This window comes from Nicotiana tabacum, chromosome 3 (assembly GCF_000715075.1).
Source record: "Nicotiana tabacum cultivar K326 chromosome 3, ASM71507v2, whole genome shotgun sequence".
Taxonomy (NCBI): Eukaryota; Viridiplantae; Streptophyta; class Magnoliopsida; order Solanales; family Solanaceae; genus Nicotiana; species Nicotiana tabacum.
The window spans coordinates 22,152,166-22,168,979 of NC_134082.1; the positions used below are offsets into that span (position 1 = coordinate 22,152,166).

A 16,814-nucleotide genomic window follows, 5' to 3' on the forward strand; every position below is an offset into this window, starting at 1 on the left:
CAATGAAGAGAGATGATATCTTAGACATAAATAAGGATAGAATAGTTTAATCTCTCTTCTAATTAATATTTCTTAAGGGACGTTACAGGAAAAACACGACACATTAACTTCTGACTCAACCCCTTCCCCCTCCCTCAAAAGGCTACCTCTTGCAACCCCAAAAATTTATACAAATCTGCTATTGCGTCTCAAATCACAAATTAATTAATTATGACCAGCTACATGATTCCTAAAGGTCAAGATCAGATAACTTTAATTTTTAGTAGCTTAACTTGGCATAAATTTTACTTACCCATCTACAATCCTCCAGCGTTATAATCCTTCTTAATCACTTCATAACAATACAATACAAAATCTCATGTCCCTTAATTCACATTATTATGATTCCATCTACAGTTATAATACCTGTGTGTGTGAGTGAGAGAGAGAGAGCGAGAGAGCAAAATGACTACTTCCAATCCATCTTTGGGTTTTGCATACAATGAGTTCAAAAGGTGCATCTCTTTTCTGGTTTCATCACTCCTTAATAGTATCATAGTAACTGTCTAACTGACAAGTTCCAACGTCAGATGATCTTTTCAAGTGAAGAATATATACAAATCTTGTATAATGAATGCAATAAGTACCTAGATCCACCCCGTTAAACCATATTTTTCAGCAACGTTGTACATTACTAGCTTGTCCCAAGCATGACCAAATAGACGCTCTCCTCCAATGGAGAAGGTAAGAGCCCAAGTTGAGAGAAGAACAGCAAACACCGCGAAACCAATTGCTGACCTGACAACATCTACAAACCATAGATTTCGAAACCTCAATGTTAGAAAAAGTGCTTGCAGCCCAAGTTAAAACAATAACTCATAACAGTCAACACCATGAAACCAATTGCTGACATAACATCTATAGGTCAAACATTCTAACCTCAGCGATTGAGAATTGTAATACGCACAGTAGACAAGAGTGGAGATAGCTATACAAAAGAGTCGAAGTTCCTCAAGAACGTGATAAGCCTAGTCATATATATTTTTCCAACAATTGCATGACTTGTAAGAAAGTCCTAGATCATTATTAACTGTTAAAATTAGGACTTATAATGGAATTTCTGATGAAAAAATGCTCACCTGCCCAGCACCTGACACTTAAGGTGAGCTTTGAAAACTGTGAGTGAGTGTGTGTGTGAGAGAGAGATGGAAAATGAGACGAGAAAGTGTTTTTTTTTTTTTATAAATTCAGAGTGAACAACGAAAAATATCATAGTATTTGGGCAAGAAGACCACCAAAACCAACTGAAACATAGGAGTTATCACAGCAAGTGCTGGAGATCCCTAGCAGAAGCATCCAAACCTCAACAGTCAATTCCACTTGCACTGGCCCTCCACTATGAATAGAGAGTGGCCAAAAAACATCCCTTTTAAGGTTAATCCTTGATAGCGGCTAATTGCGACAACTGACAGCCATAAGGATCTCTTCTAAGTTGTTAAAGCACTGCATCTAAATTATAAAGAGCATTGCTTTTGCACACAGGATGCTGGAACGTCCATTTACATTTATATGCATAAGCATATAGCTTGATTGATGAAGTGATATTTCTAGTGTTCAATGACAGGACAAGAATCATGATTATATGGGCTCAGGGACATCTAAAGGTGATATCCAGTCAAGATAGGGGGTTAGCAAACATGGTGCTTCTTTTTCAGAGTTTTAGGATTTAGTAGGATTTTCTTACGTTTTTATTAAGTTTCCAAGTCCTGTTAAAGAAAATTACTGTTGTCAAAATGCAAGGGTAACTACACATTACCTAAGTTGCTCGAACTCGAGTGCGGGTATCCGATACGGGTGCGGATCTAGAGGTCGTATCCTTCGTGATCTAAATTTTAAGATTCGTGGGTGCGGATACGGGTGTAGGGATTCGTCTAAAAATAATTCAAATATCTAAAAATAGAGTTATAAAGTTATATCTAAATTATGAGACATTATGTGGAAAACTTGAAAGGTATTGATCAAGAGGAAAATCCGAGAAGGAGATAAAAGGAAACGGAATGACATAAAAATTTCTACTCGTTTTCTTCAATTTCACCCTAACTTTTATTTTTGATGGGCTTAAGGTCTCTTAGTCTATGTTTTGATGATCTAACAAACTTTTTGTATAGAACCAGATAAAGGACCTGATGCATGCCTGGTACAATCATTCAGTAATGGACTCGAGATAATCTGGGCAGTGTGCCTTTGGATTCACAAGAACCAGTTTAGGGACCTGATCCCTTGGTGCTTCTCTGACAGAAGTATAAGTCAACTCTACAGCTGGAAAGCAACTGCAGAAAGTGACTGCCTGCAACTGTGCACGCAACAGTGCAACAGTCACTTCCCATTGGGAAGAGGTCGTACCAACCAAGAATAGACATCATCCTTGGGATGTCGTTTGAAGTATAATAACATGGTGTAAGGCAACAACATACTCACTTGAGCATTCAGTGATATTCTCTCAAGCATTGAAGATCTCATCTAGCATTGAAGTCACAAGTGTGTCAAGAACAAGAAGACAACTCCACTACGGACCAGTTTCACTATGAGTTTATGTGTGTCCTTAGTTGAGTTGTAATCTTGTGTTTTGTTCTTCATTGTAACTCCTATCTTGCTTTCTTAGAAACTTTGTTTTAGGAAACTCAAAATCATAAACCATCTGAGTTTGTGTTGTGACTAGAGTTAGTCATAGGTTGAAGTCTTTGTAACTAGTGATTGACAAAGTGGCTTGTGATAAGTGTATTACAAGTTAGAGTGATTGAAGTCTTTGTAATAGAGTCATTACAAAGTGGCTTGTAATAGTGTAGTTACAAGTTAGTGAAGTTGAAATCTTACCAGTGTAGGTCGTGATTTTTGTCCCCTTAAGTTGGGATTTTTCCACGTAAAAATCTTGTGTCTTATTTACATACTGTTTCAGTAGTTAGCACTGAGGGAACCGATATAGCATCAGGTCTCTATACAGTTGGTGGACTCATATAAACTATCAGTTTTGATTTCAAAAATCATTGTATCTGTCCCGAATTTCTCCGTTGATTTTGGTCAAAGTCCCCAAATCGATTGACCAAATCCAGTACGGATCCCACACCCACACCTAGGTCGTGTCGACACGGGTGCGACACTGAAAGTGAAGAGTTTGAGCAACTTAGCACATTACTGTCAAATTGGCCGTTTTTCATCCAAAAATTAGCACCTTTATATAAAGTCCTAGATATCAGCTATGGAGATATTAATTGCATTCAACACCTATACAATCTATCATCCATCTAAAGTCAAAGAAAGGCTACTGTATATGCTTTTTAGACCAAGGGGAGCTAATAGTTGTTAAATACACATTTGCACAATAAAAGATCTTGAGTTACAAAATGGACATGACACACTTCTGGGGAAAAAATTGGACTTTATTCTTTCGAGTATTCTGTCACCACAGTCCATTCCTTATTTGCATTTGCATTGGACATAGGTTGTTGACATGGCATATCCACCACTTCTAATGGTGGAAGAATCAAAAAGAATATTCCTATCCACCTCCCATACAATTAACTCTTAGGAACAAAAAAGAAGCACTAAAAACTAGGACAGACAACAAGGTAACTGTCATCTTCTTTTCCTTATGGTAAGAGTGGCCCTGAGCCAGCTTGCGAAAGTAACTGTCATCTCTTACCATCTCATTCCTCTAAACTACATGGATTTTAAACACCTACGGGTCATTTGGTTGGTCTTCTAAAAGAGTTAATCCATGTATAACCATGTATAAAATCCAGTATAATCCGTATAAAATCTTGCACAACTTATACAGTGCTTGATAAGATTTTACTCCTCCTTATACATAATACTCGCATAAAATATTGAGGGAATCTATGTATAATCTTATGCGGGGTAGAATGTAGAATAAGAATACGTGTATTAATAATACATTGATAAAACTAATAAATGAAAAAATTACCCCAATGAAGGAATGAGAATTTCAGCTCGCCATTCTCACTTGTTTGGTTTATGAGAATTTCAGAAACAAAATTGGATAGGAGGATCTTTTATTTTCCCTTCCTTTATCTTTGTTTCTGCATTTTCCCGGCAAGGAATTAAGGAATGAGAATTTTACATGTAATTCGAAGTGTGTCAGATGAATCTCATAGGACAGACATTTGATATTGAAATTCATGGAAGCCAGTCACGGGCTTCAATGGGATTCTTGATGCCTGGTGGAACACTCACCATAATGTGTGTTAATTTTTTATAAAATAAATCAAACATTCAAAAATAATTAATCCTTGTATAGTAATCCCTGCGTAACTAATACTTTCATAATTAATCCCTGCATAACTAATACCCGCATAATTAATCCCTGTTTAACTAATAACCGCATAACTAATCCCGCATAATTAATACCCGCATAGCTAATCCCTGCATAACTTATATCCGAACCAAACCACCCCTTAGGATTCTCAATAGTGTATGCCGAGCAACCAACATTTAAAGAACTACAAAGAAGGCTCTCATGTTTCGCATAAAATAAATGCATCCCTTTTAGAAAATATTACTGATAATCCCATAACTCTTTGAGGTACAACAAGCTGCTTTCCCCATGTATCGCACATACATAAAACCGTCTGTCAACTTATCACACACTTAATCCCAGTAATATTTGTTTTGGTAAGTGTAACTTTTGTTCATAATACCAGCATAAAGGAATGCTGGGGAAGTTACAACCCGGATGATGCATTCATTACAACTTGTGTAATGAGCTAATAAAGTCACTTAACCCCTAAAAAATTATTTCTTAACTGCAATTCAATCCAAGCTTTCTCAAACATGCTATATTTAACCAATCTATTTCATATTTCTCATAAAAGGAATTATACTTTTTAAAAACGCTTCGTATACACTGATAAGTTAAGCACCAGTTACCAATGTTTTGCTTCTCAAACGTGTGCTCTGAGAGCTGCCTAAACATCCTAGGGACCGATATGGTACTACTTATAACATCTGGAAAATGCTTCTTGATCCAACTAAATATAATTCGTTTACATCGAAAACATGACAATCTTAGGAGAATATTGGGGTATGTTACATCTGGAAAATGTTCTATCATCCAACTAAACATAGTGCAGATACAGCTGTAAAAGTCTCTCTACATTTTAAACAAAGAAGTGAACTCATTTTCCTACGGACCTTCCGGGATCGTCAAATCACGGGTCCGGGTCCGTTTACCTAAAATGTTGACCGAAGTCAAATTTATTCATTTCGAGGTCAAAACTTAGCAATTTTCACAAGATTTTACATTTAAGCTTTCCGGCTACGCGCCCGGACTGCGCACACAAATCGAGGCGACTCTAAATGAGGTTTTCAGGGTCTCGGAGACACAGATTTCAATTAGAAACAGGTGATGACATTGTAAAGATACCAAAAATTTCTATCCGATTTCAATGCGAATCACACCCAAGGCCCCCCGGGACTCCATCCAAATATACCAATACATCCTACAACATCATACGAACTTAGTCGAAGCCTCAAATTACATCAAACAACAACAGAAACACGAATCGCGCCCGAGGGGCTGGTATTGTTCTGAGATGTTGCCCGAGCGACGAAATTGTTGATACTGTGCCCGAGGGGCAAACCTTTATGTGTTTAATTTTCATAATTGACTGTCAATTACCTGTTAAAATGTTGAGAAAAGTGTTATGGTGTACATAAAAAAAGTGTGGTTGGTATTGTAAAAAAGAGAGTTAAGAGAAAGAAAAAATCTAAGTCTCGAACTTTTTCTCTACAAAAGAGAGTATTATTTTTGTTGAAGGAAACATGAATGGCATTTCGTTTGTGTTTCTTGAATATCAAGTGCTTAATGGTCATCACTCTTAACATTGACTTCATCGCCAAAGAAATTGATTTTAAGTTTCTAGAGCTTAACCAATTGTTACTCTTAACCCCTTTTCAGCAACCCCACCCCCTGCCCGCGAACCTCATAGGTTGTCAACTTTTCACCCTGTTCAACAAGCTTCCTAAATCTATTGAGCTGTAGGCGTTTAACTCAAATTTGGACCATCTAAGCATCTATTGCCTCAATAATGCATTTCAACAAGTACCATATCAACACAACACTATCACATATCCACCACACCAGACTATTGGACAACTAGCCAAACTGTTTCTCAATAGAAATTAACATTCATCAGTTCATTTTCTCAGATAATACTAATCTGAGAACAAAGTGAAAGATTCGATAAAACTTGCAATTCAAGACACAAAAAATAGAAGCAGGAATTAACAGAACATGAAAAGATTCAAATTGTGATCCGGACGGGGTAAGATTTGTCTTCACTATCTCAGCACTGATCCACACAACTATCAGTTCAAGCTTAGCAAGCGCAAAGCAAAAACAAAAACAAAAAACAAAACAGGATGTGTTTCCTTTCAGTAACTTAATGCCGAAGCTGGCCAAATTAGTCCCTTCCCCTCCAAAAGCAAATAGTACACACAGCTCATAAGAACCTAGCTCATCCGAACCCAATACTTTAATGCGGAGCATAGATAAAAACCCATCAAAATTTCAACGAATATTATATTTGGACTCATAATCTTATTACTAGTCATCAAGTTTAAGTCATGGATTCGCCTATGAGTACACACTCATCAAAACAGTGTAAGCAAATAAGTTCTCTTTCTGTCCCAATTAATTTGGAAAATTTTACTTGCAAAGTCAAACAATGTTTCTCTAACTACATTGTTTCAAACATTTTTCAAATTCTTTTTACCTATGAATTTTGATCTACAGAACTTTTTAAGTATTTTTGGAATATGTACATTTTGATTGAACAACACCTAAGAAATCATGTCCTATTTCACAAAATTAGATGTGCTGGCCCTTATACTTGTGAGCACGTGATTTTTGTCCCACATGAATTACTCCTACAGAAACCCAAAGAATTAGATTTTTTTTTAATTGTTTGTTATTTTAGGAATTATTGTAGAATTTTTTCTAATTATTTGCATTTTTCTGTGCATGTTTAATGTTTAATTTTATTTAATTCATGAAAAATACAAAAATACATTACATTTGCATTTAGAATTTATTTTTACATTTTTAGGTTAATTAGTAAATTAGTTGTTTTACAAAAAATGAAAAAATCACAAAAAAAAACCCATTTTGTATTTTTACTTTTGATTTTACATTTTATAGTTTTTCTTTTAATTTAGGAGTTATTTAATTTTTGTAAAGACTATGACTAGTAATTAATCTAATTTGGCAGGTTAATTTAGTTAAGAATTAATTTAGGTTTTTATTTTTTATTTGAAAAGAAAAGGAAATTGGAATTAGAAAAAGAAAGGAAGAAAATCAAAAGAATTGTTGTGATTTGGGCCAATTTGTATTAGCCCAAATGATCAAATCCCCTGAAACCCGTTCAAGTCCAGGCCCAAATCACCCCATACCCGGTCCATCCCATTCAATTAGCCAAACGACGTCGTGTTGAGGTCTATGATCCCAACCGTTGATCTTCACTAATCGAACGGCTGGGAACTGGCTTACCTAAATATATTTAACTGTTCGAATAGCCTTAACCCCCCCTCGTTTCATTTCTTCACTCGTCCTCTCTAACCTTCAGAGACCTGAAGAACCCTAGAACGCCGCCCTAAAATCCTCACTCTCTCTGGTGGCGGCGCCACCTCTAATCCGCCTCAAAACTACACCATATAACCCCTAGCCCGTCCTCTTTCCATCACCCAAAACCACTTCCCTCGAATCCCTCTACATCTTTTCGAATCTTGAATCTAAGGTTGAAGCCCTAAACCCCAAATCGCCTTACCCTTGAATCTGTGGCATGCAAGACCTAGACCTCCGAGTTTTCGAGTTTCAGAAGTCTGATATAACACAAAATTAATGATGTTCGCTTGTTCTTGACAAAGAACAAGTGATTAGCATTGGTTTTTGTTAAATCGGAGCGTCCAATGTTGGTTTCAAGTTAATGAGGTAAATTTTCTTTCATTTTTCTGTCCGTTTCTGTTGTTTCACCTCCTATTCCTCTTCTTTTCTTCTCCTCTTCTTTAAGTAGTTTTTTTTTATTCTGACTGGAAATTAATAAAGGTTCAAACCTAGGTTTTTCCCTTTGGATTGGTTTGTGGTCGAATTTGTTCCATTTGTTTTCCAGTTTTCTTTTCAACTTTTAAAAGTTGTTCGTTGATTTTGTTTGAGTTATTCATTTGCCTGCTTAGCTGTTATTCATGTCATGTTAAGTTTCTGATTTTTGTCCTTCTTGTTTTAGTCTTATAGTTAGTTTAATTAGGTTTGTTTCGACTTGGTAATGAAGTTAATTCTAGCTTATTTGTTAGTTTAAAAGAAAATCAGTCATTTAGTTAGGTTTTGGTTTTGAAATCATTTAAGTTGTTTCTTCTTCTGCTTTTCACAAATTACTATAATTGATTCTGTGATTTGGGTCAGTTTGTTGATTGGGCTTTGAGACCATCTTTGACCCACTTCAAGAGGCATGTTTAAGTCTTGGGTCAAACTTGACTCATCTCTGGTTCTAAGGGTAAATAGCAGAAGCTTAAAGGTTAGTTTAGGGATTTTAGTTAAGGGGAATCTGGTGTAACTGATTTGGAAATTTCCTGGAAGGTGGGGAAAGGGACTGACCTAGCTAACAAGACCAAAATTCAGGGTAAAAGCGAACAATTTGAAAATTAGAGAATGGGTAATCAGCAAATAACAGAAACAATTGTCCTCTATAAGAGGCTTGTTTCCCTTCTCTTTCAAGAGAGATTTTTTAGAGATTAAAAAACCCAAAAGTTTCAGAAACGGCTGAGTTCTTTGATACCCTGAAAACACTGAACACTGTCTGCATTTTGTAGTAGAAATCTGCTTGGTTTTGCTCCTTGTTTCATTGTTAATCAGAACTTTCAAAAAGCTCCAAAAACTTATTCTAATCTGGGTTCTAGACTATTGAAAGAAGCTGATTTTTGCTCGAATTGCTGAGCTGACCTGCTGTTGCTGCTGATTCTTCATTCTCTTTATTTTCCTCTTGTCTTCCAAGTATTCTTCAAACCTTGGCCAATACATGAGATGTAAGGTGCAACTGGAATGAGGATACATAATGAAGACCATTTGTTTTAGCCGAACCTTGTTTCCCTGCCTCTTCCAGTTCTTTCATGTTTTGTAGTAATCTAATCTTATGCATGTTATTTTAGCTTTTCTCATGTTATCGATATGGTGTAAATTAAATCAATGTTGGCTTTTGTTTGGTTCTGCTGAAAGTTTGGTGTGTTTCTTAGATTCAAGTTATTGGCATGTTAATCTCTTGGGTTTGCTACTGTTTGTACTCAGAAAAGGGTCTAGTTGAGATTAAGTTTCATATGTTTATTTATGAGTTAGCCTGGAATTGAATTTAAGTATGAACACCTGACAGTTTTATTATCATTGCAATTGAATTCGAGATTATGCTGCTTTTGGGAGTGTAATGTGAGCTAATAGCGTTTAAAGTTTTCAAGCTGCTGTGTATTGATGAAAGTCCATTAGGCTGATTTGGTATTTTTGAATGTAAAATGTCAGTTATGTTTTGGTGTAGACTCGATCTTGAGTCCCTGTTTCTTCAGCTTTAGTTTTTCGCAAGGTTTGGGCTCCCTTTGGGCCTGGACCTTAAGGCCATTTTGAAAATAGGGATATATGCAGCCTTGCAACTCCTTTGGGCTTGTGCTCGCGTCCCATTGCCTTTGCATTAATATGGCAGCCTCTAATAGACATTTGGGCTAGCTGCTAGCCCACGCCCTTTCAGCCAAACACTAGGCCTCCTTCAACATTAGTTATTCTAATTTGAACATTAGCCTAAAAATAATTTCAAATCCCTTTAAGCCTTCTTTAATTAATTAACCCTTTCTAAAAAAATTAGATTCGAGGTGTGCCATAAGCAAAAGTAGATAACCCATGGCCCTCGTATAATTAGTGATAACTCTTTAAGATCGAGGTGTGCCATTATTAAATTTTCCATGGCCCTCGCAAACCTCTTATTAATTTGAACCATCGTAGTTTGCTTTAGGTCCAATTTAGATTAGTATTGCGATTATATATATATGTTCGCGTAATATAATTGCAAATTTAACTCTAAAAGACTCGAAGGATGCGTTCGCGCAACTTCAACCAAACTTTCCTAATAAATCAACAAAAAACGTTATTAATCGTGGACACGTTCGCGTGACATGATTTCGACGCGTCAAAAGAAAAGAGTATACGTACGTGTAACTCAATTCTTTAATTACGAATAATTCAAGTGACTAAAAGCGGTTAAAAAGGTAAATGCACATAGGTCCTAAAAATAAGTAGTTAAACAATTTAAGCCAAGTATAAATCACTAAGCGACCGTGCTAGAACCACGGAACCCGGGAATGCCTAACACCTTCTCCTGGGTTAACAGAATTCCTTATCTAGAATTTCTGGTTCGCAGACCTTTAAATAAAAATCGAAATTTCCTCGATTTGGGATTTTAAAATAAACCGGTGACTTGGGACACCAAATAAACTATTCCAAGTGGCGACTCTGATAAATTAATAATCTCATTTCGAATAATGTCACTTTAATTGGAAAAACTCCCTTATATTCCTCCCGGCGGGTGTAAAAAGGAGGTGTGACAATACTCGTAAGCCCTTTCATTCTTTTCGGAACTGAGCAAGTACAATTCACGAAGTAAAGCAGCTAGAGAAAGCATGTTAACATCACGGTTAATCAAATGGGTTTTTGAAAAAGAGTTTAAGTTCTATGCACGGACGGACAGTGTAAAAAACATTTATAGAATGGAGATCACTTTAAATGGCAATGGCAGGCAACTATATTCACAAATGTCGATTGATAAACTAGAATAAATGACACCCATTATAACAGGTTAAATCACAGTGTAACAAATCCATTACACTGTCAATATATATAACTTAACTTCAATCACATAGAGTTCATAATCGATAAATCAATTGGGACTTACAGCGACGGAGCTCGGGTTGATAATGGGAGTTGGGCCGACGAAGGACAGGCCAAAAGTAGAAGCAATTGACAGCCCAAAGCCAAGGGAGGAGTAAAAACCCGAAATTGAAGAATCTACGCGCGTAATCGACGGAGTCTTGCTCTGTTAAACCCAGTGGTCCGTCGACCGTCGGCCAGTCAACTCTTAGCGGATTGCGGTGGCTGGCGACGGAGGCGTTCATACTGATTGCGGCAGCGGGAGCGGTGGAGATGATGTTATGAGTAGGATTAGAGGGAGTCGCCTCCATTTTCTGATCGGAAAAGTTGAACTCCGATCCTTAACCGTTAGAAATGATTTTGTGTGATGGAATGATTTTGTGTAAATGTGCGATAAGTTTTAGGATCAATAAAATAAAGAAATTAAATTTCAAAATAATAATATTATAATAATAATAATAATAATTAAAAAAACAATTAAGTGGGCGTTTGGACATAAGAATTGTAATTTTTTTTTTAAAAAAAGTGATTTTTTTAATTTAAATTGTATTTGAAAATTAGAGTTGTGTTTCGGTATGAATATAATTTTAGGCTGCTTTTGAAATTTTGGGATTGAAATGAGTGAAAATTTTGAAAAATAATATTTTGGAGTTTTTAAAATTTTCGAAAAATTTCAAAATCCATTAAATCCATTTTCAAATGAAAATTTAAAATTTTATAACCAAATACTAATTTCGAAAAAAAAATGAAAAGGTTTCAAAAGAAAGGTGAAAAAATTCTTATGTCCAACCGGGTCAGGGAAAAATCATCATCAATTATAACTAAGGATCCACGTGAATTGTTAACTTTTCTTTTTTCCACCATGAATCGTATACTTGCAAAGAATGATAAGACTGCTAGTGTAGACAGTGTAGTATAAGAGTAGACTACACATCTGTGTAAAGTTTTTTTTTTGCATAATAAGCTTATATAAATTTATTAAGTAAAATTTTAGCAACATTCTCTTAAATTTGGCTTTAAAAATACTGGCCTCTCTCATTAGGATATTAGGCTTACCTTTTTTTATTCTAATTTCTTTATAGTATTTATTTTTAATCTATATATTATTAATATTAAAAATGATAGTTTAACAAATTCACCCTTTAAAATATAAATTTTTATTTTAATTAATTCTATAAACAAGGAGGTTGAGAGCTAAAGCTTAAATCTATAGGAATTGATTAAACAGTTTCTCTAGAAAAAGAAAAGATTAATACCTTCTCCATCATACCTACTACATATATAGAAGAAAAAATAATAATGGCATGGTTTGATTTGGGTCAATTCCCCTCCCCCTCCCCCCTCCCTAAAAAAAATCAAACCAATTAAGTTGATTTTTTAAATATTAATCAAACCAGTTAAGTACTCATATCCACCAGTGTTTTAAAAGGCATTTTCGGGGCGAGCCCTGGGGCGAAACGCATAAAAAATGGTCTGAGGCGATGATGTGGGACGAAAGTCTCAAGAAGCGTAGCCCCAGCAATTCGGGGCGTACGCTCAGGTATTTGAGGCGCGTTTTTGTAGTGAGGGGTAAGCTCCAGAGACTTTTTCAAATTAAAATAAAATTTGTTGAATAAGTCTTTCATATACTACCCAAATTCTCAAATGTCGGCTTGTAATTACTCAAAAGTTTTAAAAGGAACTAGAATATTAAATATAAAGTCAAGACTTTTTTTATTGATTGAAGCTCTAATTTATGGTCTTTCCCAATTCTTTATCTTGTTCGCCACTATCTCCCAAAAGCAACGAATAGTTAAATTCTTTTTACCAATACAAATAGAACTCCATTCTCCTTCATAGGAGCAAGTTCAAAGTTCAAATTGCACGTTAGTCATCCTTTTTGTTTCTTCATGTATAAAACTTTATTCTTTTCGACTCAAGTTACTTGTGCTTGTAAGTAGCGTATAATAGATTACTTTGACTAGTTTTTTGTGAGGATGGAGCACATCTATATATATTTTTCACATATTTATAGTTTTCTTCAAATTTTATGCAATTTTACCTATTTATCAATATTTATTGTAATTATATTATTTTATAAAATATTAAAAATTAAATACCTATGGGTTTATGCCCCGTGCCTCGGGGCTTATGCCTTGCTGAGGCATATTTAAAACGACTCGTCTTACGTCCGCGCCTTTTAAAATATCCATTATTAACTTCCATTTAACTTAAGTATTACCAATTAAGTACTCCTATCCATTATCATATAACAAAAATCGACTTTAAGAAAATTAGGACCTTGATGTTGGGCATATTTTTATATATTTTGATATTATTTACTTTATATTTTATTCTCTTTTTAATTATTTTTTAATTGTATATGCCCAACTTAGCTTGAGTATTGAGATTTAGACTTGCATGGGTTTTATTGATAATGTATGTATATTGGACAGTGAAGATAAAATTTTGGAGCAAAAAGAATGAATTTCCAATTCGAGATTTTGGAGAGAGTTGGGGAAGATTGCTTATAGGCTTGCATTGTCTCCTAGCCTAATAGGGGTACATCCGGTATTTTATGTTTTCATACTTTGGAAGTAGCATGAAGACATGTCACATGTTATAGACTTCAGCATGGTCCAACTTTATGAGAATTTAACCTATGGAGAGGTCATGCAATTGCGGAGTCTATGTGGAGGTCCGAGTCTGATATGCGGAGTAGATTCCCACACCTTTTTATCAGTCTACGTACTATTCTATGTCCGTTCGAGGACGAATATTTCTTTTAGAGTTGGAGAATGAGATGACCCGATAGGTCGTATTGAGTACTAGACTTTATTTGCTCCGAAACCTCTAATAGTTTCATTTGATGTTATATGACTTGTGTGCATGGTCCATATCATTTTTCGAAAAGTTTTTACGTGAAATTTCAAAGAAAATGTGATTCTTGACTTTAAAAATAACTAGAGCTGACCACGGTCAATGTGTGTGGTAAATGATCTCGGATTGGTGTTTTGACGCTTTTGATAGGTTTGTATGATACTTTTGGACTTGTACGCACATTTGGTTAGAGTCTGGGATGACTCGAGCGTGTTTCGGCGCATTATGTGTAAGATTGTTAAAAATGAGTTTTTAAGTTGAAATTTTGAGATATGATGATCGATTCTTATTATTTGATATTATTTTGATGATTTGAGTTAGCGAGCGAGTTTATATTATGTTATTAAACTTGTGTGCATGTTCGGATTGGAGCTCAGGGGACTCGAGTGAGTTTTAGATTGATTTCGAACCATATTTGGACTTATTGAGTTGTTGGTTTTTTAATGGTATATTAGTGCTTCACAATAGCGAAGACACTACCGCGATCGCAAATAGGAACTGTGGCGCTGGTTGTTCTACGTGAACGCGATGGTAGGATCGCGAATGCAAAGGGTTGAAGGGTCTGACCTTTTGCGAACGTGGCAGACCACACACGAACGCATAGTGTTGGGGAAAAGTTTGGGGAAGACAAGTGGTCCTTCATCGTGAACGTGACATATGGGACGCAAACACAGAGGCTTGGCGGGAAAATGCCTTTGCGAATGCGATGAAGACCTCGCGATCATGAAGTACAACGGGCCTGTGTGCTCCGCGAACGCGACAGGTGCTTCGCGAACACGATGAACACTTGACGCGTAGTTAAATAAAATAAAGAAAAAGGCAGGGTTGGACAAAACGTCAGTAAGTGAAAGAAAAAGGAAGCTTTTACAGCTATATAAAATAAAAAGTAATCACCTAATAGAATATTAAATAATATTATAGAATAGATCTAAGTTGGTAATTCATTGTTTTTATCATTTTTGAAACCTGGAGCTCGGACTAGAGAGGTTTTTGATGATATTTTCATCGCAACTTCATTGGTAAGTGCTTTTCAACTAACTTTGATGTATTTTCTTAATTATCCAGTGATTTCTAACTTTAAATTAAGTGATTTATAATTTATGAATAAGAAACAATTGGGATTTAGACCTTGAATTGAGGTCGGATTATGAAACAAACTACATAACCGGGCTCGGGGGTGAATGAATAATTGGAATTTGGTCCGAATTTCAAAATTTGACCAAATGAGCCCGGGGTTGACTTTTGTTTACTTTTTCAATTTAGTTATATATTGAACCCTTTTTACGCGTGGGTAGCTTGTAAAGCTTGTTTTGACTTATTTGAACTATATTTGGCTATATTCGATTGGTTTGGAGGATTATTCTAAAGGAAAAGCCATGATTGATCATTCATTTGATTGCAGAAAGAGGTAAATGTCATGGTTAATATTGGCTTGAGGGAATTAGGACTTTATTGGTTTATTTGTTACTTGATTTATGTGTGGTGATGATGTACATGCAAGGTGATGAGTATATATACGTAGAAATGTGTTAAGCATGCGGATTGGGATGTTTATTTGTTGTCTTCAATTATTTTATGTCTTCATTTAATCCATGTTATTACGTGTTAAATGCTTAAATGTCACTTGTCCTTAATTGTAAATTCATGCATTTATTCGTTACATGCGTTAATTTTGCTATATGTTTCCATGCATCCGTGCATTTATTTATTGATTGTCGTTACTTGCTTTATGACTCTGTCTGTTATTATTTAGTCATTTTATCCTTTTTATGTCTTTAATTATGTAATTTTCTTATTGCGTTTCGTTGTGAAATACGTTGTAGTTAGTACATTCATTATTGTATTGTTTGGGATCGGGTTGCACGCCGCAACGGATATTGTTATTATTGTTTGGGATCGAGTTGCACGTTACAACGGATATTGGTATTATTATTTGGGATCGATTGCATGCTGCAATGGTATTTGTTTGTTTTTGTGTGTGTGTGTATTGTGGAACGGGTTGCACGTCGCAATGGAGAAGATATATTGATTTTTCTTAACCGTTGGTTCCGTGTTACTGTTGTATTGAAAAGTTGAGCATAAATGTTATTCTGGGGCCCTCTGTTATGTATTTTCTGTTCCGATCTTCATGTAAATATGTTTTTTCTTTGTTCTGCTATTATTCATTTATATTCGTACAAGTTTATAGTGAGTGCCTTGTTATAGTCTCGTCACTACTTCGTCGATGTTAGGCTCGGCATTTACAGAGTACATAGGGTCGGTTGTACTCATACTACTCATCTGCACTTCTTGTGCAGATTCTAGTGTTGGTCCCAATGGCATCTAGCTGAGGTTTTGCTCAGATCATATCTGTATCTGGCGACTTGAGGTAGAGCTGCACGACATTCAAAGTTCCTGAAGTCCCCTTCCTTATCTAGATTTACTGTTTATTTTCTTTCAAATAGTTGTATTTTGTTTCAAACTGTATTTATGGTATTCTAGTTCGCTCATGTACTTGTGACTCCATATTTCTTGAATTAGTATAGACCGTGTTATTGATGGATTTATTATATGTATTTTCAGAGCATTTCAGTTGTTAATTATTAATATTCTGTCTTTAATTTGTTAAAATTGGATAATTCTTTAGAAAACATTCGCTTGCCCTAGCAAGTGGATGTTAGGCACCATCACAGCCCCAAATTGGGATTTTGGGTCGTGACAACTACGAGTAATGTTAACCATGTCAATTAAAAAATTAGATAAATTAATTAGCCAATTTAAGTGAAAAACTCAACAAGATTATTAGCTAACCTACAAGTCTAGAATATTTTCTCCTATTGAATTCATATCTAAGCTCGCTGACTTGTTTCCTTTAGTTTCTTAGTTTGCTACTCTATTTTAGTTATAGTTAATAAATCATACTTTAAAAAATCACTTGAATAAATTAATTATTTTAGTTTAGTTTAGTTGATAGTTAATCACAAGTCCACGTGGGAAGGATACTCTACTCGCTCTTTATTACTTG

The 16,814-nt window shown here is 35.4% G+C and overlaps 1 protein-coding gene across 2 annotated transcripts; it reads right to left on the bottom strand.

The window, feature by feature from the left end:
* Nucleotides 1-437: 437 nt before the first annotated feature.
* On the bottom strand, nucleotides 438-11,341 carry LOC107810466 (putative gamma-secretase subunit PEN-2). 2 transcript variants are annotated; one of them, XM_016635255.2, is made up of 3 exons: nucleotides 10,977-11,341; nucleotides 627-787; nucleotides 438-545 (listed from the first exon to the last, which is right to left on the bottom strand). In XM_016635255.2, exons 1-2 carry the CDS (start codon nucleotides 11,260-11,262, stop codon nucleotides 627-629), a joined length of 447 nt encoding a protein of 148 aa, XP_016490741.1. In that variant the 5' UTR covers nucleotides 11,263-11,341; the 3' UTR covers nucleotides 438-545. The 2 variants fall into 2 exon arrangements, with proteins under 2 accessions (XP_016490741.1, XP_016490740.1); XM_016635254.2 differs by having other exon boundaries at nucleotides 438-549.
* Between the last annotated feature and the right edge of the window lie 5,473 nt (nucleotides 11,342-16,814).

Coding starts and splice junctions, on each gene's coding strand:
- LOC107810466 (XM_016635255.2), bottom strand. CDS start 11,262: ATGGAGGCGACTCCCTCTAATCCTACTCATAACATCATCTCCACCGCT. Junction 788..10,976: donor TCAACCCGAGCTCCGTCGCT/GTAAGTCCCAAT, acceptor TATGGTTTGTAG/ATGTTGTCAGGTCAGCAATT.